This window comes from Apaloderma vittatum, unplaced genomic scaffold, assembly GCF_000703405.1.
Source record: "Apaloderma vittatum isolate BGI_N311 unplaced genomic scaffold, ASM70340v1 scaffold27191, whole genome shotgun sequence".
Classification (NCBI taxonomy): Eukaryota; Metazoa; Chordata; class Aves; order Trogoniformes; family Trogonidae; genus Apaloderma; species Apaloderma vittatum.
In genome coordinates, this window is record NW_009701181.1 from 714 (window position 1) to 18877 (window position 18164).

At 44.2% G+C, this 18164-nt stretch overlaps 2 protein-coding genes across 2 annotated transcripts; one reads left to right on the forward strand and one right to left on the reverse strand.

The window, feature by feature from the left end:
* Positions 1–617: 617 nt before the first annotated feature.
* On the forward strand, positions 618–11858 carry TCTN1 (tectonic family member 1). The gene is made up of 13 exons (XM_009879068.1): positions 618–736; positions 2382–2512; positions 3226–3392; positions 3783–3870; positions 4753–4862; positions 7629–7649; positions 8047–8172; positions 8762–8887; positions 9264–9346; positions 9683–9823; positions 10132–10288; positions 11242–11367; positions 11715–11858. The coding sequence occupies exons 3-13, from the start codon at positions 3258–3260 to the stop codon at positions 11856–11858; spliced, it is 1257 nt and encodes a 418-aa protein (XP_009877370.1). The 5' UTR covers positions 618–736; positions 2382–2512; positions 3226–3257.
* A 1623-nt stretch (positions 11859–13481) lies between these two features.
* HVCN1 (hydrogen voltage-gated channel 1) lies at positions 13482–17351 on the reverse strand. The gene is made up of 5 exons (XM_009879069.1): positions 17120–17351; positions 16502–16606; positions 16027–16258; positions 13879–13991; positions 13482–13547 (listed from the first exon to the last, which is right to left on the reverse strand). The coding sequence occupies exons 1-5, from the start codon at positions 17321–17323 to the stop codon at positions 13482–13484; spliced, it is 720 nt and encodes a 239-aa protein (XP_009877371.1). The 5' UTR covers positions 17324–17351.
* Positions 17352–18164: the final 813 nt, after the last annotated feature.

Below are 18164 nucleotides of genomic sequence, written 5' to 3' on the forward strand. Positions count from 1 at the left end.
ACATTTTAAAATAAGTCGCCAAATGTGGTTTATCAAGGCAGTTTACAGCATTGCTAGCAATTACTTTCTGTATTATTACAATATTTCACTGTATCTGAAGACAGAGGGAGAAAACAATTTCAAAGCAGTAAACTATGGTTATGTTGGCACACAAGGAAAATATATTACTGGACCATGGTACCTGCTCGGTACTTGTAAACATCTTATCAAAAGGTTTGGTTTGTTGTTTTTTTCTTCCAGTAAGCTGAATGTAGTAGATAAGCATACCGGGTTTGTATCTCTTTTTTTTTTTTTCCCTCTTCAAAGCTGAGTGTATTTTCATACCTTCAAAATTCCCATTAACTCAAATTGCTTTTTTGATTTCACAGGGAACACACCGTCAGATTTTAGTCTGCGCTTGGTTTTGTTACTGTGTTCCAGATAGATTTGTTAAGTAGCAGAAAAGCTGGCTTTTAAAAACAACTTTTTTTAAAAAAAAAAGGAAAAGCATGTGAATTTGGATACAGACTTTTGACCATTGTCAAGAATAAGGCGAGGTGAAAAATGAAAGTGTTAGGGAACATGGTGTAATATGTAAAGTTCCAATTCTAATTCTAATTTAAATCTCTCCTCCAGTTGCCAAGCTGTGTGTTTGTGATCTGTTGGTGGCACAGTGTGATGTAAATTGCTGCTGTGACCCTGATTGCAGCGCAGCCGATTTCAGTCTCTTTACTACATGTTCAGTTCCTGTTGTCACGTAAGTGGATAAAATGGCTGTGTGAAATACAAAATTCTGTTTTATTCACTGCCTGCACTTGCAAGGGCTCTGTCCTCTTGAAGTTTCTAGCTTAAGGAAATAGTGTGAGCATCATTCCGATCCTAGTTTTACAAGTCAGCATCCCAACCTGCTAGTCTGTCACTTAACAAGCAGTAAAATGTAACATTATATCAGTAAATTAACTCCAATAGTTGCTTCTTTGCTATTTACAATTTTTCTGAGAAGGCCTTCACTCAAGGTGTTAATCTGAAAAAGGAGTTAGCAGAGCTCACTTCAAAACTGTAAGGTTAAAAAAAAAAAATCTCTCGGTGGCTCCTGAGAACAATAAGTACAGCTCTTCAACCCACCTTCTGCATAAATTATGCCAATCTAAGCACTGGGGTTTATTCTCAGTGCTTTCAAATTTGAATTAGCAGTCATCCCAGACTGTGGTTTCTTATTGTTCTTGCACACAATGGCTACTGCTCCCCATTTATAGACTTTTATATATATCGAAAAGGTTTAATCAGTACCTTCCTGAGTGACAGTTTAATTGTCTCAGGTGACTGTTCTTTGTCAACTAGAAACGTGTAAAATGAAGTTCTGTTTCTTTCCCCAAATTCTCTTCTGTAAAATGTTAACTTTTCGTGAAAATCCCTGGGATTTTCACTGACTGCAAGTTTTGTGGATCTCATTATTTACATCTGGATTTATATGTGTTTGCATAATTGTGTTAGTTCCTGAAAGGGTTTGATAGCAAGAAAGAGGCTCTGTTGTCTCTGAAACAGCAGAAGAAGGGTGTTTGATTTATGATGTGATCCTACATGGTTCACCTCATGGGAACTCTGTGCTTAAAAAGTAATTTTTAAAACTAATTTCACTTTTTCAGCATCTGTCCTTGACTGCTTGAACCGTGCCTGGTAGCAGTTTCACAGAGATCATCATCTTGTATTTCTAGCATGTAGGACACACCAGTTCTCTTCAGGGTACGAAGTGGCACATTCGCCGTGCAGCACCCTGCTCTGCTGGGCTGTGGCTGGGGAACTCGTGGCACATCCACAAATACTTCTAGACTAGATGAGTTATTTCACCTCCCTGTTTCTCATTCTGCCTTTTCTTTTACACTTGTCTCAGCTAGGACTTTTCCCACACCCCTTTCCCAAAGCAAATATTGTTCTAATATTCACAAGGCTGACTTTTTTCTGGCTTATGTGCCATCATGTTACCCGAAAGGTCACGCTTCCCACTTGCGTTGTATAAATAAAAGTGCTTTTGAGCTGCCCGTGGTGTGCCCTGCGTTTGTGGTGTGTCGCACCATCTGTATCTCATCCAGCTTGTCATTTTGGCTCTAATATTATTCCTGTCAGGCTCTTCCCTTACCCCTGCTCTGGCTCTTACCTTTTTTCATGGTGCTGCTCACACAGTTTCCTCTGCTAGATAACATATGTTGGGGAATTCTTTTATTTATTAGTAAGCACATGGTATAAAACATTATAAACCTTCGAAGGAGGCACATGTGCTACATACAAATGGTGTTAAAGAGTTGTCTCTTTTTTGATGCTGCCTCAATACATGAAAAAATCTTGAAAATATGGTTAACGCTAACTTCTGGTGGATTATTGATTTTACTTATTATTGTTTGCAGAGGCGACAGCCGTCTTTGTAGTCAGAAAGCTGCTGTATATTCACTTGATGTTGAAGCAAATCCACCAGAAAGAATATTTAAATTAATTGACCAAGTCAATCCCAGTATTTTCTGCATTCATGCTACAAACTGTAAGTAGAGTTGTTGCCCATATTGAGCATCATGCTGTTATTTTTATAAACTCTTTAGGTACCAGAAGCAGACTAAAATTAAAAGTAACTAAACCTGTCAGGAAACTGGTTATTCTGTATGCTCCCAGTCCTTATGTGGTAATCCTTTCACTTGTGAAGCTATGGAGTTAAACATCTCATACTCTCTTAGTCTTCTTTACTGAAAAAAAAAATTAAAGAACTCAACATCTTCGATAACATTTAAAGTTGTTTCGCAGGAAACTGACTCCTTTCCGATCTGTTACTCTAACTGTGTAATAGGCACCAGTGGTACAAATCCTTTATGGGCAGCTTTGAAATGACTTGCAGGGAAGTGAGAAGTGACCGATACTCAGTTCTCTTCATCTAATTACGAGTGGGCAGGAGTCCTCGGAATGCTTAGCATGGGAACTGCTGACACTAATTGGCCTGTCTTTGTTTGGGAACATACGCAGTTAGAGAACAAGATTTTGAAAGAAAGGGACTTAAAATTAAGTTTGTGCTTTCACAGAGCTGGGAGAAATGATGAATTAAGATATTGCCTAGCCTTTCTCTTAAAGAGAAAGCTTTTCTTAATTGTTGTGATGGTATTTTTCTGTAACTGAGTCTTTAACAACCTCAGAAGGAAAAACTATTACTAAATACTGTTTCTGTATTATCCTAAAAGTTATCTCATCATTTACAATGTTTGACAGACAAACAAGCACTCTCCTTCAGCTCTCCTGAAATGCCTACTTCTGAAAATTTTGATCGGTTGCTGGAACAGTTTGGAAGTGCTGCTTTCAGTGCTGAGCCTGACAGCTGGAGTGTGAACACAGACACTCCGAATGCTTCTGAAGCAAATGAAACTTACAGATACCAGGTAAATCATTTTCTGATTCAATTAGTATTAGATTGTTCCATGAACGAACAAGTGAGCATTGTTTGCATCTGCTTTTTTTAAAAAAAGGCAGTTCTTCTGGGAAAGACAAACTTTATTCAGGTCTTTAAACACAGAAATGTAAAAGAAATGGAGTGTTTAGTGTTAGTTTACTTTAAAAGTGAACTAGATTTTTAAGATCTTTGAAAAATAAATAGCTGGTTTGCTGTTGTAAACATGAAGCTGTTAACAGTGCCTTAAGAATTCATGCACAGTCTATGCAGTGTTGACTGCATAGACTTGTTACTCAGATTTATTGTTACTAGCAATGCTCTAAAACTTTCCATGGACTGAAACCCACTATATATTTGAATATGTTGTTTTATCTGGCAGTATGGTGTTCCCATACAGACAGTGGATTCATTTCTAAGACTACCTAGTTCTGTTGTCTCCTCTTGGTGCTCCGATGCAAATCCTGCAGGTCAGAAAATGCGTTTGAATTGCGGTTTATTTGCTTTAGAGTATTCTGCTCTGACTTGAGCTTAATCAGTCACTTAATTGACACACACACCCTCAAGTGTAAATTCAGATAAAGACTAATGAACAAGTATTTTGCAAATAGCTTCTGGTTCTCTGGGGGATTTGGAAACACGGATTGGAAGTCTTGTTGTATCTGTATTAAACATCCAAAGTTAGATATGTAAATCCTGGAGAGTCTTGTTAATGGGTTGTTTATCCAACAATAAGACACCCTATTTGGCTTAATTGATTTAATAAAGTAGTACAAGGGTGACACTGTGAGGGAAGAGGCTATTACACAAAGCAAGACCTAACTGGGCAACCTTTGTAACATGTCTCTGGTATAATGAGGTTCCTTTCACAGCCTGAATGCAGCTGAGGTCAAACTTGAAGGCTTGAGCCCTACATTTTAACCTTTCACACAGTGTCCTGAAAAATCTACAGAGGGGGAGGGAAAAAACCCCAGAATAAGTCACAACCACAAAGTTGCACACCTGCATTTTCCAGACCCCACTGTTATTAAGTATGATATCATAATGATCGCAATGATGAGCATAGGAAAACTGAAGTGTCTTGCGAAAGTAAAAGAATCCTTATGAGATATCAAAAAATTAAATCATAAATATTTTCCTAGCTTTTATTAAACTTCTATGGTTAAGAAGTAATATTTTGTCTCATAGCACTTGGAGAATCTAAGAAAGTACCATTCTTAAAGCCTTATCTGCAATAGAAATTGTTTCTTTTCACTTTTGCTTATACTTGGGCTTCTTATATTTTTATTGATGCTTTTCATCATTACTCTTTAATTTTGTTCAGTAATATTTTGCGGCTTTTTTCCCTCCAGGGTTTTTAGTAAACCAGGCTACAAGATGCACTAGATCAGTAAGTGTGGAAAAATGTAGTGACATTCAAGCACTTAGTATGCTGTTCTATATCAACTCCAGCATTTTAGCAGTAAGTACAAAACAGTTGTGTAGCTGACTGTTGATATTACATATTAGTTTGTGTCTCCAGAATTAAGTAACTTCTATTTACTAAAAGAGGTAGTGTTTTATTCAGATTTTTAAATTGTGGGTTGTGGAAAAAAGATAATGTCTCCGTATGCAACGGACTGTTATACAGAAAGCTTTTCAAAATGTTTTTACCTCAAGCTTTGGCAACAGAAGCATTCACTGTTCTCTGCTTAGCCAACAAAAATAACGGTCTTGAAGAGACAAGCTCGTGTCACAGAGCTAGCACTTACTGCAGTGGCAGCAGTTTTGTGCTTTTGTGCATGTTTAAGCTTTTCCAAGAAGCCTGTTACCAGACTTCAGAATTCTAAGAAGTCTGGGCTTTAAGGAGTTGGTAAACCTTTGTATTTAAAGAACTCATAAGGTTCCATCCTCCGCACACACACCTTTCCTGCAGGCCTTGGTTTTTAGTAGTGAGGCATCGCACACACACACACTAAGCCTTCCTCGTGCTCCTCAGAGAACATAACCTTTTACCCTACTAAGAGCAGTTTTGTTTGTATCCAACCTGCTACCAAACCCAGCCTGTGGTTATTTTCCAAAGCGAAGATTGCTTTGTCATCCTCTTTCAAATTGAAGGATAACATCTTGCATTTAAATAAATCCTCTTCAGAGAGACTCAGAAAGACAAAGAAATCACACTCACAAAGTTGAAACTGAAATCCATAATACCTGAGAGCTCCTTCCAAAAGCTGAAGGTCATCAAGAAGCAACATCCTGTCCACCACAACGTTTTTATCTTATATATTTATTTAATTAGCACTCTCCAGTGAGTGACTGCTTAAAGACCTCTTCCAGTTGCAGGTTGCAAAGCTCTGAACAGGAAAGGAAAACCCACTAAATAGGTCACATTCTCACAGGTGGGATCATTCTCCTGATCGTTGAGGACCTCACTGAAATCAGCAAAGGATTGCTCACAGATGTTAGCTTTTGGTTGTTCTGCTGTGGAAAAGGTGGAGAAAACTCTGTCCCAGAAGGGCTTTGAGTGTTTTCATGTGCACCCAAAATTAGAGTTCTTGCCGGCTGCAGAGCCAGAAAAGAACAAAAACATGCCTCAGGACAGGCTCCAAACAGCTGAATGTTTTTGAATCAAAAGATAAATTCCCTTTCCTCACTGGAACTCTACATAACACGTTACCTGCAGCTGCTTGCCAGTGGCGCAGCTTAGGAGAGGTCAGATTTCTGTCAAAAGCACGTTGGACGCTCAGGAAGGATCAGATGCAAGAACTGGAGAAGGCTGAGCAGATGCTAGAGGTGGTCTGTAGGAAGCTCCCCTTCTCAAAGGCAGCTGAGTGTGGGATGTGAGGAGTGACTTGGTATTGAGGTCGGGTTGGTCACAGGGCAGAGCAGGGAACCCTTCCAGTGCCGGCAGGTGGAGCTGCTAGCAAAAGAAATGGCAAAACCACATCAGCCCAGGGAGGTTTGCTGGGAACCCCCCAGTGAGAGGGCTGGTACAGCGGTTCCTTCAGAAAAAAACCTTAATGAGGAACACAACTCACTGCCAGCCACACAGCTTGAGTGCTGTGAAGGGTTTTGTTAATTGTTGCAGTTCATCTCTGCTCTCTACCCTGGCCCATCCAGCAGATCCAAGGAGCGTTGGGGATGTTCAAAACTCTCTACCAAGATCCTCAGAGCGTGATGCTTCACGCCATGGTTATGGGTACAGCGTGGCTGCCAGAGCAACACACTGCTGCCCACCCCAGCTGGTAGGAAGATAAGTCAGTGGGAGGCAGCAGCGAGGCTGGAGTCCTGCCTGCCAGTGACCTACAGCAACAGATCCAGCACCCCAGCCACCAAGAAATAGGATTTTGGGAGCAGTGATCATTCCCTCTATGCTGATCAAAACCAGCATGCTTCCCTGAAAGACAAATTTAATCGTCTCAGGCATTTTTACTCATACAGCTCGTTCTGATGGCTGAACTGTAGCTCAGGATGTTGATAAGAAATGTGTGACACTTGACCTGCATCACCTTCAGGTCTCCAGCTCACAGGAATTTGGTCTCTGCCGCAGCGTTAGATGAGCAGACTGGGCTCTGGATCCTGTCCTAATTCTGTAGAATTGCTTCACAGTCAGAGTCCAATTTTTGTTCCCTTCCCAAAGATGTGACTCTAACACTCATTTGGGAAGCCACAAAAATAAAACCTTTGAGAAAAAGGTGCTCTGTGAGAGTATTCTGCAGGCCTGATGGATGACTTTGGTCTCACGTTTCTGCTTTTCCATGAAAATTTCGTAGAAATTTTCCAGTGGGGCAACTGTACAGATCCTCGTGCTGTACCACAACAGGGATCCTCGCTTCTCATTTCTTTGTTTAGAGACTGTAAAACAATGGGCTTGTTACCATCAGAAGCTCTTCATTTTTTTGGATACAAACAGCCTGGCATACTTTGTGATTCCTAAACTCACTGCCTATGAATAGTGTTATTTTTGCACAAATCTGCAATAGGAACAAATGTTCTCTGACGCCCTCAATAGGTCAAACGATAGGGTGCACAGTAACAGCTGCGCCAAACTGCGGTGATTTTCTTGGGTGCCCTTTCCCATGCAAGTAAACCTTTTCTCTTTTTTTTTTTTAATTCTGATTTGCAAATCGGTTAACTCTAGATTCATCTACTACTTAGCAATTGAGCCTTAAAGTAATTTACTTAACTGCTACTTGTAATAGGTCGTACCTTTGCTATGGTTTGAATTGGTTCTTTTACTTTTCTATAGGTGCCCAAATCGAGTCAGATGGTGAGTATTTTCTAACTTAGTTGGAACAACTGGGGCCAAAATTCTTACTCAGTTATAGTCAGTGAGAGTTTCTTACCGACTCCATCGGAACAGGGACTTTATCCTTAATCTTTAAGTTTAAAAATGTCTATCATTTTCTATTGGTAATACTTAACAACGCCAAGGTAACAGGCCACCTGCAAACATTAAGCTTGATGCATCCCCCCCAACTCCAAACTCTCTTAGCTAACTTTAGCTATTTAAAACCAGAACCTTTTGTTGAACTTCAGCAATACACGTAGCAGTTGTTCAGAGGATTATTGACTGCCACCCCTGTGGAACAGAACCCTGAACAGATATAATGATACAGAAAAAGCCAAAAATAATCACACAGAAATGACATGAATTTGATTTTCAGGTTAATATTACTGTCCAGTCTGTAGTTGTCCAGTCTTTGAACAGAACACGGACTTTACTCAATGATAGCGATGTCCTCAGGCTCCCTGTGATTTTGGGTGAACTGTGCCTAAATACCGTTCTTGGGGTAAGTACGACAGTTCTTTTCCTCCTCAAATTTGAGGGAAAGTGTGTGTGGATCAAATCACTTCTGGTTCACAGGGACATGAGAAAGGCCTTGCACAGTTTTTGTATATTGTGACATCTCCAAAGCAAATGTGACAGGAGAAACACCGACTTTGGGATAAAAGAGAGTGTTTGGCAACAAAATAATAACTATACGCAACATAACGCGGAGACAGGATGAAATCCTTTTGTTATTACTGTGCGTGTATGACATAACAGACAATAACATGAGTTTAGAATCTGCATTATGCTTGGGAGAAGATGACTTCAGGCACTGTGGGGGCAGAGACAGAGAAATACAGCATGCAAATCTCCTGTTTTTGTCTTAAATAGATGAACATTTGGTTTAGGCTTAGAAGAGGTTTATCAAGAAGTCAGTTTTGAAGAGGCTCCAGCCTCCAGAGGGTATGTTATTTCACTTGCCACGTAGCTGAGTGTTTCTTAAGCAAGGGAGAAAGAAAACAACACTTACCTAGTTTTAAATTCCTCGTTTCTGGTTTCATACTCTTATGTATTGGTTCTAATTAATATCTAAAATGTTTAATTTTCAGGTGAGCTATCACATTACATACACAGACACAGGAGAAATAATAGAAGCAGCTGCTTCTTTTGTCTTGGGGGCAATTAACAAAGCAGCACTTTCAATACAGCAGAGCTTCGAAATCAGCTTTACTCAGGTAACTGCCAGAGATGTTACGGATGGCTTGTTGAAAGACATTTAATTACAAAACTTATTAAACTTGAATCAGAACAATTGTTAGCAGCAAGGTAAAATGTAACTCGCCCTGGACACATGACTAAGGCACCATTTCAGAACTGGGCAATAAAGGTCTCCAAAGTCTGTTTTTTCAGATTTAAGAGAATCATCTCGTGATTCTACAGCAGTATCCAGTGAAGGCAAATCCTGCTCGACTGTTAGAGAACTGTTACACAAAGCAGCCTCACTACTATCGTTGTTCAAGACAGTTAATCCTAAAATAAGTGAATCCTAAAATAAGTTTTCCAGCCATTTCAGTACAGGATAAGAACTAATACTGTATGTTTGCGTTGCAGGTAGATACAAAGCCAGTTCCTCGCAGTGGTAATCCCGGCTATGTTGTTGGACTGCCTGTAAGAGCGGGCTTCCGGCTACAAGGATATCCTTTCCCTGGTGGAATGTTGCTTGTAGTGCTTGTTCTGGTCCATCTTCAGGCTTTTTAGCAGGGACATCTATAAAATGTAGCTGTTCTTTAACCAAAGTGAAAGTGGGGTTTTTTGGCTGTGGTTTAGAAGTAGCAAATGACTCAGTCCTGACTGCAATCTCCTGGGACTTCTCAGTGAGGTAGATTTAGCCCTTCATTGCACACTTCAGTGCTTTTCCATAGGAGTCTTGAGCTAGTATAACATTTTCAAGTGTCTTTTAAGGCTATGGTCCAGGATCCTTTCTTTGTGATATACATCAAGTATTGAATTTCCCTTTAACCGTGTGTTACATCTGGCATCATTGAGAAGGCCAACAAATACAGTCCACTTACCATTCTGCAAAGCACATCTGACCAGGACTGCCTGGCAGCACAGGGAGCCAGAACTCCAGTATTATTTGGTTATAACATGATATCGGGCTGTAAGTTACGGTAAGACGGCTTTTTTTTTTTTCTTTTTCCCTTTTTTAAAAAAAAAAAGTATTTAGTGCTTTTAACCTTCTGACAGCCCTTTCCATTAGGAGCTGTTCCGGTCCTGGGACGTTTATACAGCAGTGGGAGTATTGGGAATGGAGTATTAATTATAAAAAATGTCATTTAGTTAACAATGGTCTTTCTCTTGAAAAGATTGTGTACATTAGTAACTGTAGCCAGAAGGCTCAAACAGTGCGTGAGAGCAAGGAGAAATTATTACTGTGTCAAACTGATGGATTTTGCTTCTTTTTTTTTTTTCCTTGAAGAATTACAGAGGCTATGAAATGCCAGCCCTTGACTCAGACCCTCCTAGATTTACTGAAGGGACAAAGCTTTCCCGAGTATGTGGCCTCGTTCGGAAATTCCCAAGCCCAGGATGTGCTCGACTGGGTGCCAATAACTTACCTCTACGTCTCTGAACAGGTGAAAGTTACACCACTGCCACCCCCCCGCTCTCCCCAGATCTGTGCCTGTCCTGCAGCATCAGCTTAGGTTTCTCAGACCTATGGGGAAAAAAAAATAAAAATGCAGTTTTCCTGGAATAGTCACAAATGAGGAGTTCAATTCCTGTTGTAGAAGACAGAGTTTACTTTTAATCAAGCTGTTACCCAGGCACCTTGGACAGGACGATGTTAGGTGCAAACCAGGTTCTGGCCACAGTTTAGAGTCTTGCTCTTCAGATGGGATGAAGGACAAGAGGTCAGGCTGAAAGGGTGAAGTAAAACACCCGGTGTTTCTCCTTGCTGCCCTTCTGCCAGGTTAGATTAAAATAGCAAGGATCCTTTAAAGCACAGAAACAGTGTACTTGAGTGACCCAAATGCTACATTTATTTTTAACATTTTCTGTACTGGCCCTTTCCTCCTGATGCAGCACAGTCCCTGCTGTTGGCAGTAGGCACGTGCTCAACGACAGCATCCCTTGATGACACCTTGTATACAGCTTTCCGTGAATGGCTTCTCTAATCAGAAACTTGACCATTTGAGGAGCAATACCTCAAAATATTTAAGATTGTAGGCTTCAAAGTTCTGCCCTGGACAAGTTAAAGGTTTTCTGCTGTCCTGGTGCTATTGCTGAAATAAATCTTTCTACTTGAAAGAGCCAGCTCAGCACTCTCACTGGGAGCCAAAGCCCTGCCCTGCTCAGGTAGAATGGTCCTGCCTGAGGTGTGGTTATGGAGTCGGCTCGTCACCGACAGAGAAACCACAGGGACAGCCTGAGCCGAGGCAGCGGGCCGGGGCACAGGCATGGCACGTTTGCTCCGGTAACCTCCTGGAGCAAGCTTTCGGGGAGCATTCTGCCAGTTTAATAAAATGAATAATTAAAGCCGCCGCTCTTGTACGAGTCAGACAGTGAGAGAATTTATCACACTTTTCAGAGCTCCTGCCAAATACCAGTATCGCTTGAAATAGAAGTGAAGTGGACTAAATATGGATCCCTAGTCAATCCACAAGCCAGAATAGCGAACGTCACAGCAACAATCACTGCTACCACAGTGAAGCAGGTATGTACTTAAATTGCAGGATTTAAGATTAAAAACCGGCTTGTTCTGCTGAGGTATCAACCGCGTGGTGGCCACTCAGTGAATGTGAGGTTACCTAAAGGTAACCCTCCGTATTAGAACGTATCACACCCAACAGTTTCTGTTCCAACCAAAACACAACTGTGGGCTGCTTGCCAAAACACACTTCAATAAAAATCTGTACATCGTTCACGAAATGTGGAACTCTATATGAAAAGCACCCTAAACCAACTTACAACAAATAACAGCTGAAAATAAAACGTGGTCCAAACAAAGCAATCATACAAAGAGAAGTCTGAAACTTATGACCATTTGTATTTTCATTGCAGCTTCCCTCCGGAAGGGAAAGGACTATTCCTGTAACAAGTTCTGTTGTCTTCACTGATATTTCTTCACCTGCAGAGCCAGGCTATAAAGCTTGGCCCACCATTAATGCCAAGTTACCCTTTGATTTTTTCTTTCCGTTTGTCTAAGGTAAGCATGCACTAAAAAAAGCCCTATTTCTGCCTTTTCTATTTTTAGTCCATTTCCTAAAGAAGCAAGGTTTATCCAGTCACTGTGACGCACCAGCAGCTTCTTCTCAATTGTAGACATGCTGGGTTAAAAACGGGGCAAGAGAGAAATGGTGAGCCCTTGTGAGGGTTTTCAGAAGCTTTAGGGCAGAAATAAAACCACATCAAGCGGACAATTCCCAGTTACACCTCTGGCAAGAGGAGAAAAGGTTGCAGTGTGAACTCCATGGTGACTCTGGGTGGCCACGCATCCAGACACCAGCATGTTGGACACTGGAGCAGCACCAGTCTGGGCAGCCTGCCCAGCAGCGCAGAGGCAGGAGGGGAAGGGAAGAGCACTGGGACGCAGTACGGCTCCAGTGGAAACCAGGTTTCATTATTCTGTGAACAGCAGAGCTGAATTGTTAATTAAAGTAATCGTGTGCTCTTAGATAAGGCCTCTGCTTTATCTATTTTGATAGATGAATAAGCCACGTATTTCTAGCTGTTTCTCCCAGACCGCTAATTAATTACCTTTCTTTGAAAAGCGGAAAAGTTAAGTGATGCTTTCAGAAGAGCTCGATGACCCTTCCAGCTGACTCTGGCTGCAGTCAACTGGTCACACCTGCTCCAGTCAACACCTTTCAAAATTTTCCACTTCTTGAATCTTACTCTGCAGCTATAAAATAGTGTCTCCACAGGCACCTTCTAGTACCTGAAAAAGTTCACGTTGTGTTCAAACCACTGACCTGGTCCTTTAGAAGCTGCTCTTCCAGACTCTTAACCATTCCCCTAGTAGCCTGTTCACCCATCTTTGGTCTTATATATTCTCATTCTTTGAATACATTGATTTATGAGCTGTGGAAACAAAGAACTTGGCAACCCAGCAGGCTGCAAGTGAACGCTTAAAATGGAAGAAGAGGTGAGAGAAGGCAGTATCGGAACTCCAATCTGCTGCTGAGAACAAGGCATTGTTTGACGTAAGACTGCACGTGTTTGCCTCTGTTTTGGTGCTGATTCAATTGTTAACTAAAGGAGTGGTATGTTGGTATTATTTTTGAAATGAATGTCATATAAATAACCAAGTGGCACAAGCAGCAACAGAAACAAGGAAACGACCAACAGTACAGAAAGAATGGCTGGCAAAGAAGAGATGAACTAATGATGAACGGTCAGCTTAGAGAGAAGAAATGACCTTTTCAGCCTGGGTTTTTATCATTTGTACTGCAAGTTTCTACAGGGTGTCACAAACAAGGAATATTATCACAGTAAAAATTAAATTATGTAGAAGAAGTGGTACCTTCACAAATGTATAGCTTGTAAAGGTGTGTCTTTATTAAATTATTTTGCACTTTTGACTGTACAACTGTACAAGAAAGGTCTTATGAAATCACTGTTTACAGGGACTACGCGTGATTAACTTTCCAGCAAAACTGTGTTTGCAATCCCAAGATCTAATCAAATTGCGGTCAACGAGAAAGTGTTTATAGCAACACTATACAAGAGAAAGCAAAGAGACAGGAAAAACTTTCAGGTCAGTGAAACGGGTAGATTTCAGGACTGTGCTCTCCAGGGCAAACCTCCCCATCTCGGCAAACTGGCCTCCTATTTGTGTTCGCTGATGAGCCCGTGCTGTTTTAAGATCTTGTTAAGCCTCTCGATTTCTTGCTCCTGTTGGAGTCAGAGGTGAAATCATTAAGATAGCCCTTAACATTTCAGCAGCGGGAAGATTTGTGGGAACCTGGGAAGCTATTTTAAGGCGTCTCACTGCAGTAAAACAGGACAACCTGGCCAAAGCAAGTAGGACAGGGATAGCTGTCATCCCTTTGCAGCGAGCAGCTACAGGAAGCCCGAGGCAGGACAGGCGAGGCTGTGGTTCTTCAGCCCAGCTCACCCCACAGCTGTCTGATGAAGAAACCGAGTTGGCAGAGGCAACCTTGCAAAAGGATCTCGGGGAGCGGCCGGCAGGTAAAGCTCGTTCAAATTAAAAGTGGTTTCTTACCTTCTCTGCACAGCTGTGTTCCAGTTGTTCGACCTTCGTTGCAAGTTTCACATTCGCTTGCTTTAGCTTGGCCACTTGTTGTTCAGAGCGCGTCTTCACCGATAAAATGATGCCTGTGAAACAATTTGCAGTGGATTCGTTTGAAGGCGTTTGACAGGCGTGAGCAGGAGGTTAAACAGGACTCGAGGAGTTGAATGTGTTCCTCTCGAGCTCTGGTTCCCTCATCTTCGAACCACCCTTCCCACGTGCTTCTCTTAATGAGGAGGGTTTTAAATTAGCCACCCCAGAGAGTCAGATACCAACGCTCTGCTGGGAAGAGGCAGTGTGGCCTCTGAGCTGAATTAATCAGGCAGACTGTCACTCAAACCCTGGATTTGAATTCGCTCCCTTGGCAGACCCCGGGCGGGGTTGGGGGGAACACAAGTGGCAGCTGTGTTGGGGCGAGGGGCTGCGTTTTAGCCAGTTTCATGGAGTTGGGAGCCCTGTGTGGCACAGCCTGGGGGACATGAGGCTTGTGCACCCCCAGGGCTGATCACTTGGGATGCGACACATGGTCGGGTCCTTAAGCATCTGGCTTCAGCTCGTGCGGCTGCAGTAAGGGCACGCAGCTCATCGCTACAGCGGAGTTGTTACATGTGAACTCAGCCCCCACAGTAAAGGCATCTTCTTCCCACCCTTTTCCGAGAGGTGGGTAAAAAAAAAAATTATTAGCTCAGTAAAAGCGTCGAGAACATCACATTCTTCCTACCCAACAGAGCTCTCCTCTGGCTGCTGCCAGAACACACACATGTTTCTAGAGCTACAGGCAGCAGCCTTGGGGTTTGGGGGTTCATTTCTCTGAAGCCAAAGCAGCGAGGCTGCTTATTTGCATTGCTAACACCAAACAGTCCCCACCTGCCCGTAACCCGGTCCCTATCAGTCAACAGGGACTGAAGGCAGCGAACCGTGCTGGGCTCAAACACGCAACACCCGAAGCTCGGGGAGGATTTTTCGTTGTTGCCCCAAGCGGGCAGGCATGGCAAAAAGCTCAAGGGGAAAACCAGGAGCAGCCAAGGGTAAGGGGATTTACTTGTAAATGCAATTCTGGTTTTCTGCTGTGAAGCAGCGTGTTAAGGGACCCCGAGGTTCCTGCAGCTCCCGCAGCTGCACACAAATACGGTTCCTCTCTAACTTTCACTTGGAACTAAAAAGAGCCACAAGCTGCTCTCGCATTTTCCCGGATGCTGCTACTGATGGGGCATGTTCTCCCCAACGAAATGGTGGTAGGGAGCTCCAGGTGACGACATGGCCTCAGCCACCCGTTCCTTTTATTCCAATTAAAGGATCTGCAGTTGCATCAAGTACAGAGCACTCGGTGAAGGCACGCTCATAGGCACAGGATGGCATTTGGTCTGAGGTTTCACGCAGGAAGTAGGGATAACGCCATTGCCACATTTATTTGAATCTCAAAATCTTTTCCCTGAGAAAGAAGAAAATGTTTCCAGCTACACTTGTTTCAGAAGTGTCTGAGTTTACGTCCATTTGCAACAATTTACAATTACAACAGCAGAGTCAGTAAAGTCTGACTTGGGACATTTTATATTCTTCTTTTCAGGGGAAATCCTCTGAATCCAAGCAAGACAGATCCCAAGTGAGATCAGGGCATCCCCTGCAGCATCCCAGGGGAGGGGCTGATGGAGCCGCAGCAGAACACCAGAGCACTAAAAGCCACTCCAGTGCAGAAATAGATCCGGAAGGGCAGGGTTTTACCCTGCTCCCTCATTAAAGCATTGCCAAAGAATTCTACACTGCAAATTTAAGACGTGAGACACAGGAGGGAGTGATGCAAGAACAGATTATGGATTTTTTTTAGGGGAGTGTGCCTGTGTTGCTGTGCTAGACCTGGGGACCTCCGCTAGCTCAGGCCAGCTGCTGTGCCCTCATCACCAAGGCACTGCACCAACACAAGCAGCAGAAGATTGTTGCTGCTCCAAAGACATTAGAGCCTAATTAATGCAGTGAAAATGGCATGGGCAAAACTCTGAGTCTGCTGGGAGAGCAAGACCCTGGGGTCTCGCAGATGGCTTTGAGAAGGGAACAAAGAGGTGAGCCCAGATAATTCAGGCAAGGTTGGCACATCCAAACTCCCGACCGGCCACGCACACCTACCGTTGATAATCCTGGCCACCCGCCACAGCCGCAGGAGTATCAGGAGCCCGACGGCTTCAAACTCGTGCTCCCTGAAGATGAGGATGACATCGAGGATGAACGACACGATGACGACGATCCCGTCCAGCACTTCGAACTTGTGGCGGAAGAACTCCCGGCGGTAGACAAAGACTTTAAATCCCACCTCAACCAGGAAAATGGTTAAAATGGAAAGGGAGAGGTAGTGGAAAACCTGGGAAAATATGGCACGAGTGTAAGGCTGGGAACCTCTCCTGTGTGAGCTGAGCCAGATCGGCCCCACGTACTGTTGGGCTGTCACAGGAGTTCCCAGAAGACCTTCGTCCATGTCCCTGCGACTGCCGGCTCGGCAAAGCTGCAGGTCAAGGTCCTGCCTGCCTGGTTGTCCTATCTAGTGGGTTTTCAACATCAAAGAGAAGGAAACCATGGTTCACATTGATACTTCCCTGCATTTTACCTTTGGAGTTATATTATATTTGTCCGGGTGGATGATTTTCAAGTCCATAAGCAATTCCCCGAGGACCAATAAGGCATCCAGGATGACCAAGCAGACAACCAGGATCTGTTGGAGGAGAAGAACCAACATGAACCCTTTCCCAGCACTGACAGATCAACAAGAGGAGCTGCTGCAGCCTTCAAATAAACATACCCCGACACCCTGTGTCCCCGATTCGGCTGGCTGCTTTCAGTTGCTCCCACCCAGGACGCCCACTCCTGCAGCCCCTGGCTGGCGGGTTTTTCCTGCAAAGTCTCGCCCACACAAAACCACCTGGCTGCCCACAAAACCCAGCCGTCTCCTACTGCTTGGCGCAAGGGGTCTCAGGGAGCTCAAGCTGGGGCAGAACACGTGCCTCTGCCGTGACGTCCGTGCACTGAGGCTTGTCACCGCTCAGGAAACATCTGCGCCTGCTGTGGAGCAGCTCGTTTCCCAGAGGCTGGCCTAGCTCAGAGGCAGCAGCTGCTCTCACAGGCACCACGAGTGCTCACGAGGTCGGTGCTGCTCCCCATCCCACATCAGCCCTGCTGGCACAGGTGCTTTTGGCCAAATCTCACCCTCATCTCCCTTCCGCCTCACCTGAAACCTGTGGGAGCTGAAGAGCTTTTTCATCATGTCCTGGAAGGTGACGTGGCTCCTGGTGGGCTCCAGCTTGATCTCCGAATCTGGCTGCTTCTCCCCGTTCTCCCCAGCTCCCTCCTCCTCCTCCCATTTCTGATAGTCGTTGCTCCACTGCACGGGGTCATCCCCCACCACCGTGAAGTGCTTCAGGTACCTGGACATGGCGCTGGATCAAGCTGGCATCACCTTGCCAACGTCTATGGGACAAGAGCAGAGCGTCACCTCCCTGCTCAGGGCTGACCAAAGCTGCCAAACCTCCCTCATTTCACCACAGCGAGCATGAGGCTCTGTGCCGATGCAGCCGGCCCGGCGGCGGGGACAGGCCCTGCTGACGGGAAATTGCTTAACGGTGGTGCCGCTGCTTGTTTTGCATCACCTCCCACGGCGTGCCGCGGAGCCTCTGCTGCCCTCCTCAGTGCTGTCTGCACCCCCTTGTCACACTGCTCTACAACGAGGAACTTTCTTGAGAGGCATTTCCAACATCTCAAAACAAAGCCTCGATTACAGGAGAAAAAAACCCCACACCATGGGCCCTTATGTCGCATCTCGTGATGCAAGAGGAGGCAGCTGCCCATTTCCAGCTGGGAAGAGCCATTGTGTTTCTTTTAGACACTGATCGATGGGGGTTATTGGGCAGAAGCTGGGAGCAGGTGATTTCCTCCCCTTGCTTTGCTCTCTCATCCCCTACACACCAGGGCAGGCTGCTGTTAGTGTCGGGTCCAAGACAAAGTCTCTACTGACCTCCCAGAGCTGCTCTTGTCCCTTCAGGCGGCTGCACTTGCAGCCCAGCTTCCCCCCAGGGCACCCTCACCCTCCAGCTGAAGACCAGCCATCATTTCCCTTCGTTAACATCGGGGACCACCATTAGTTCAATCTTGGCAAGCAAAATAAGCTGGTGGCTCCCACGTTTCAGCCTGGCTGGCAGGCGACACTGTCCTCTCCCATCTCCTTTCCCTGCACCCCCCTGAGCTGAGCCCACCCACAGGCACCCAGGCTTCAGCCC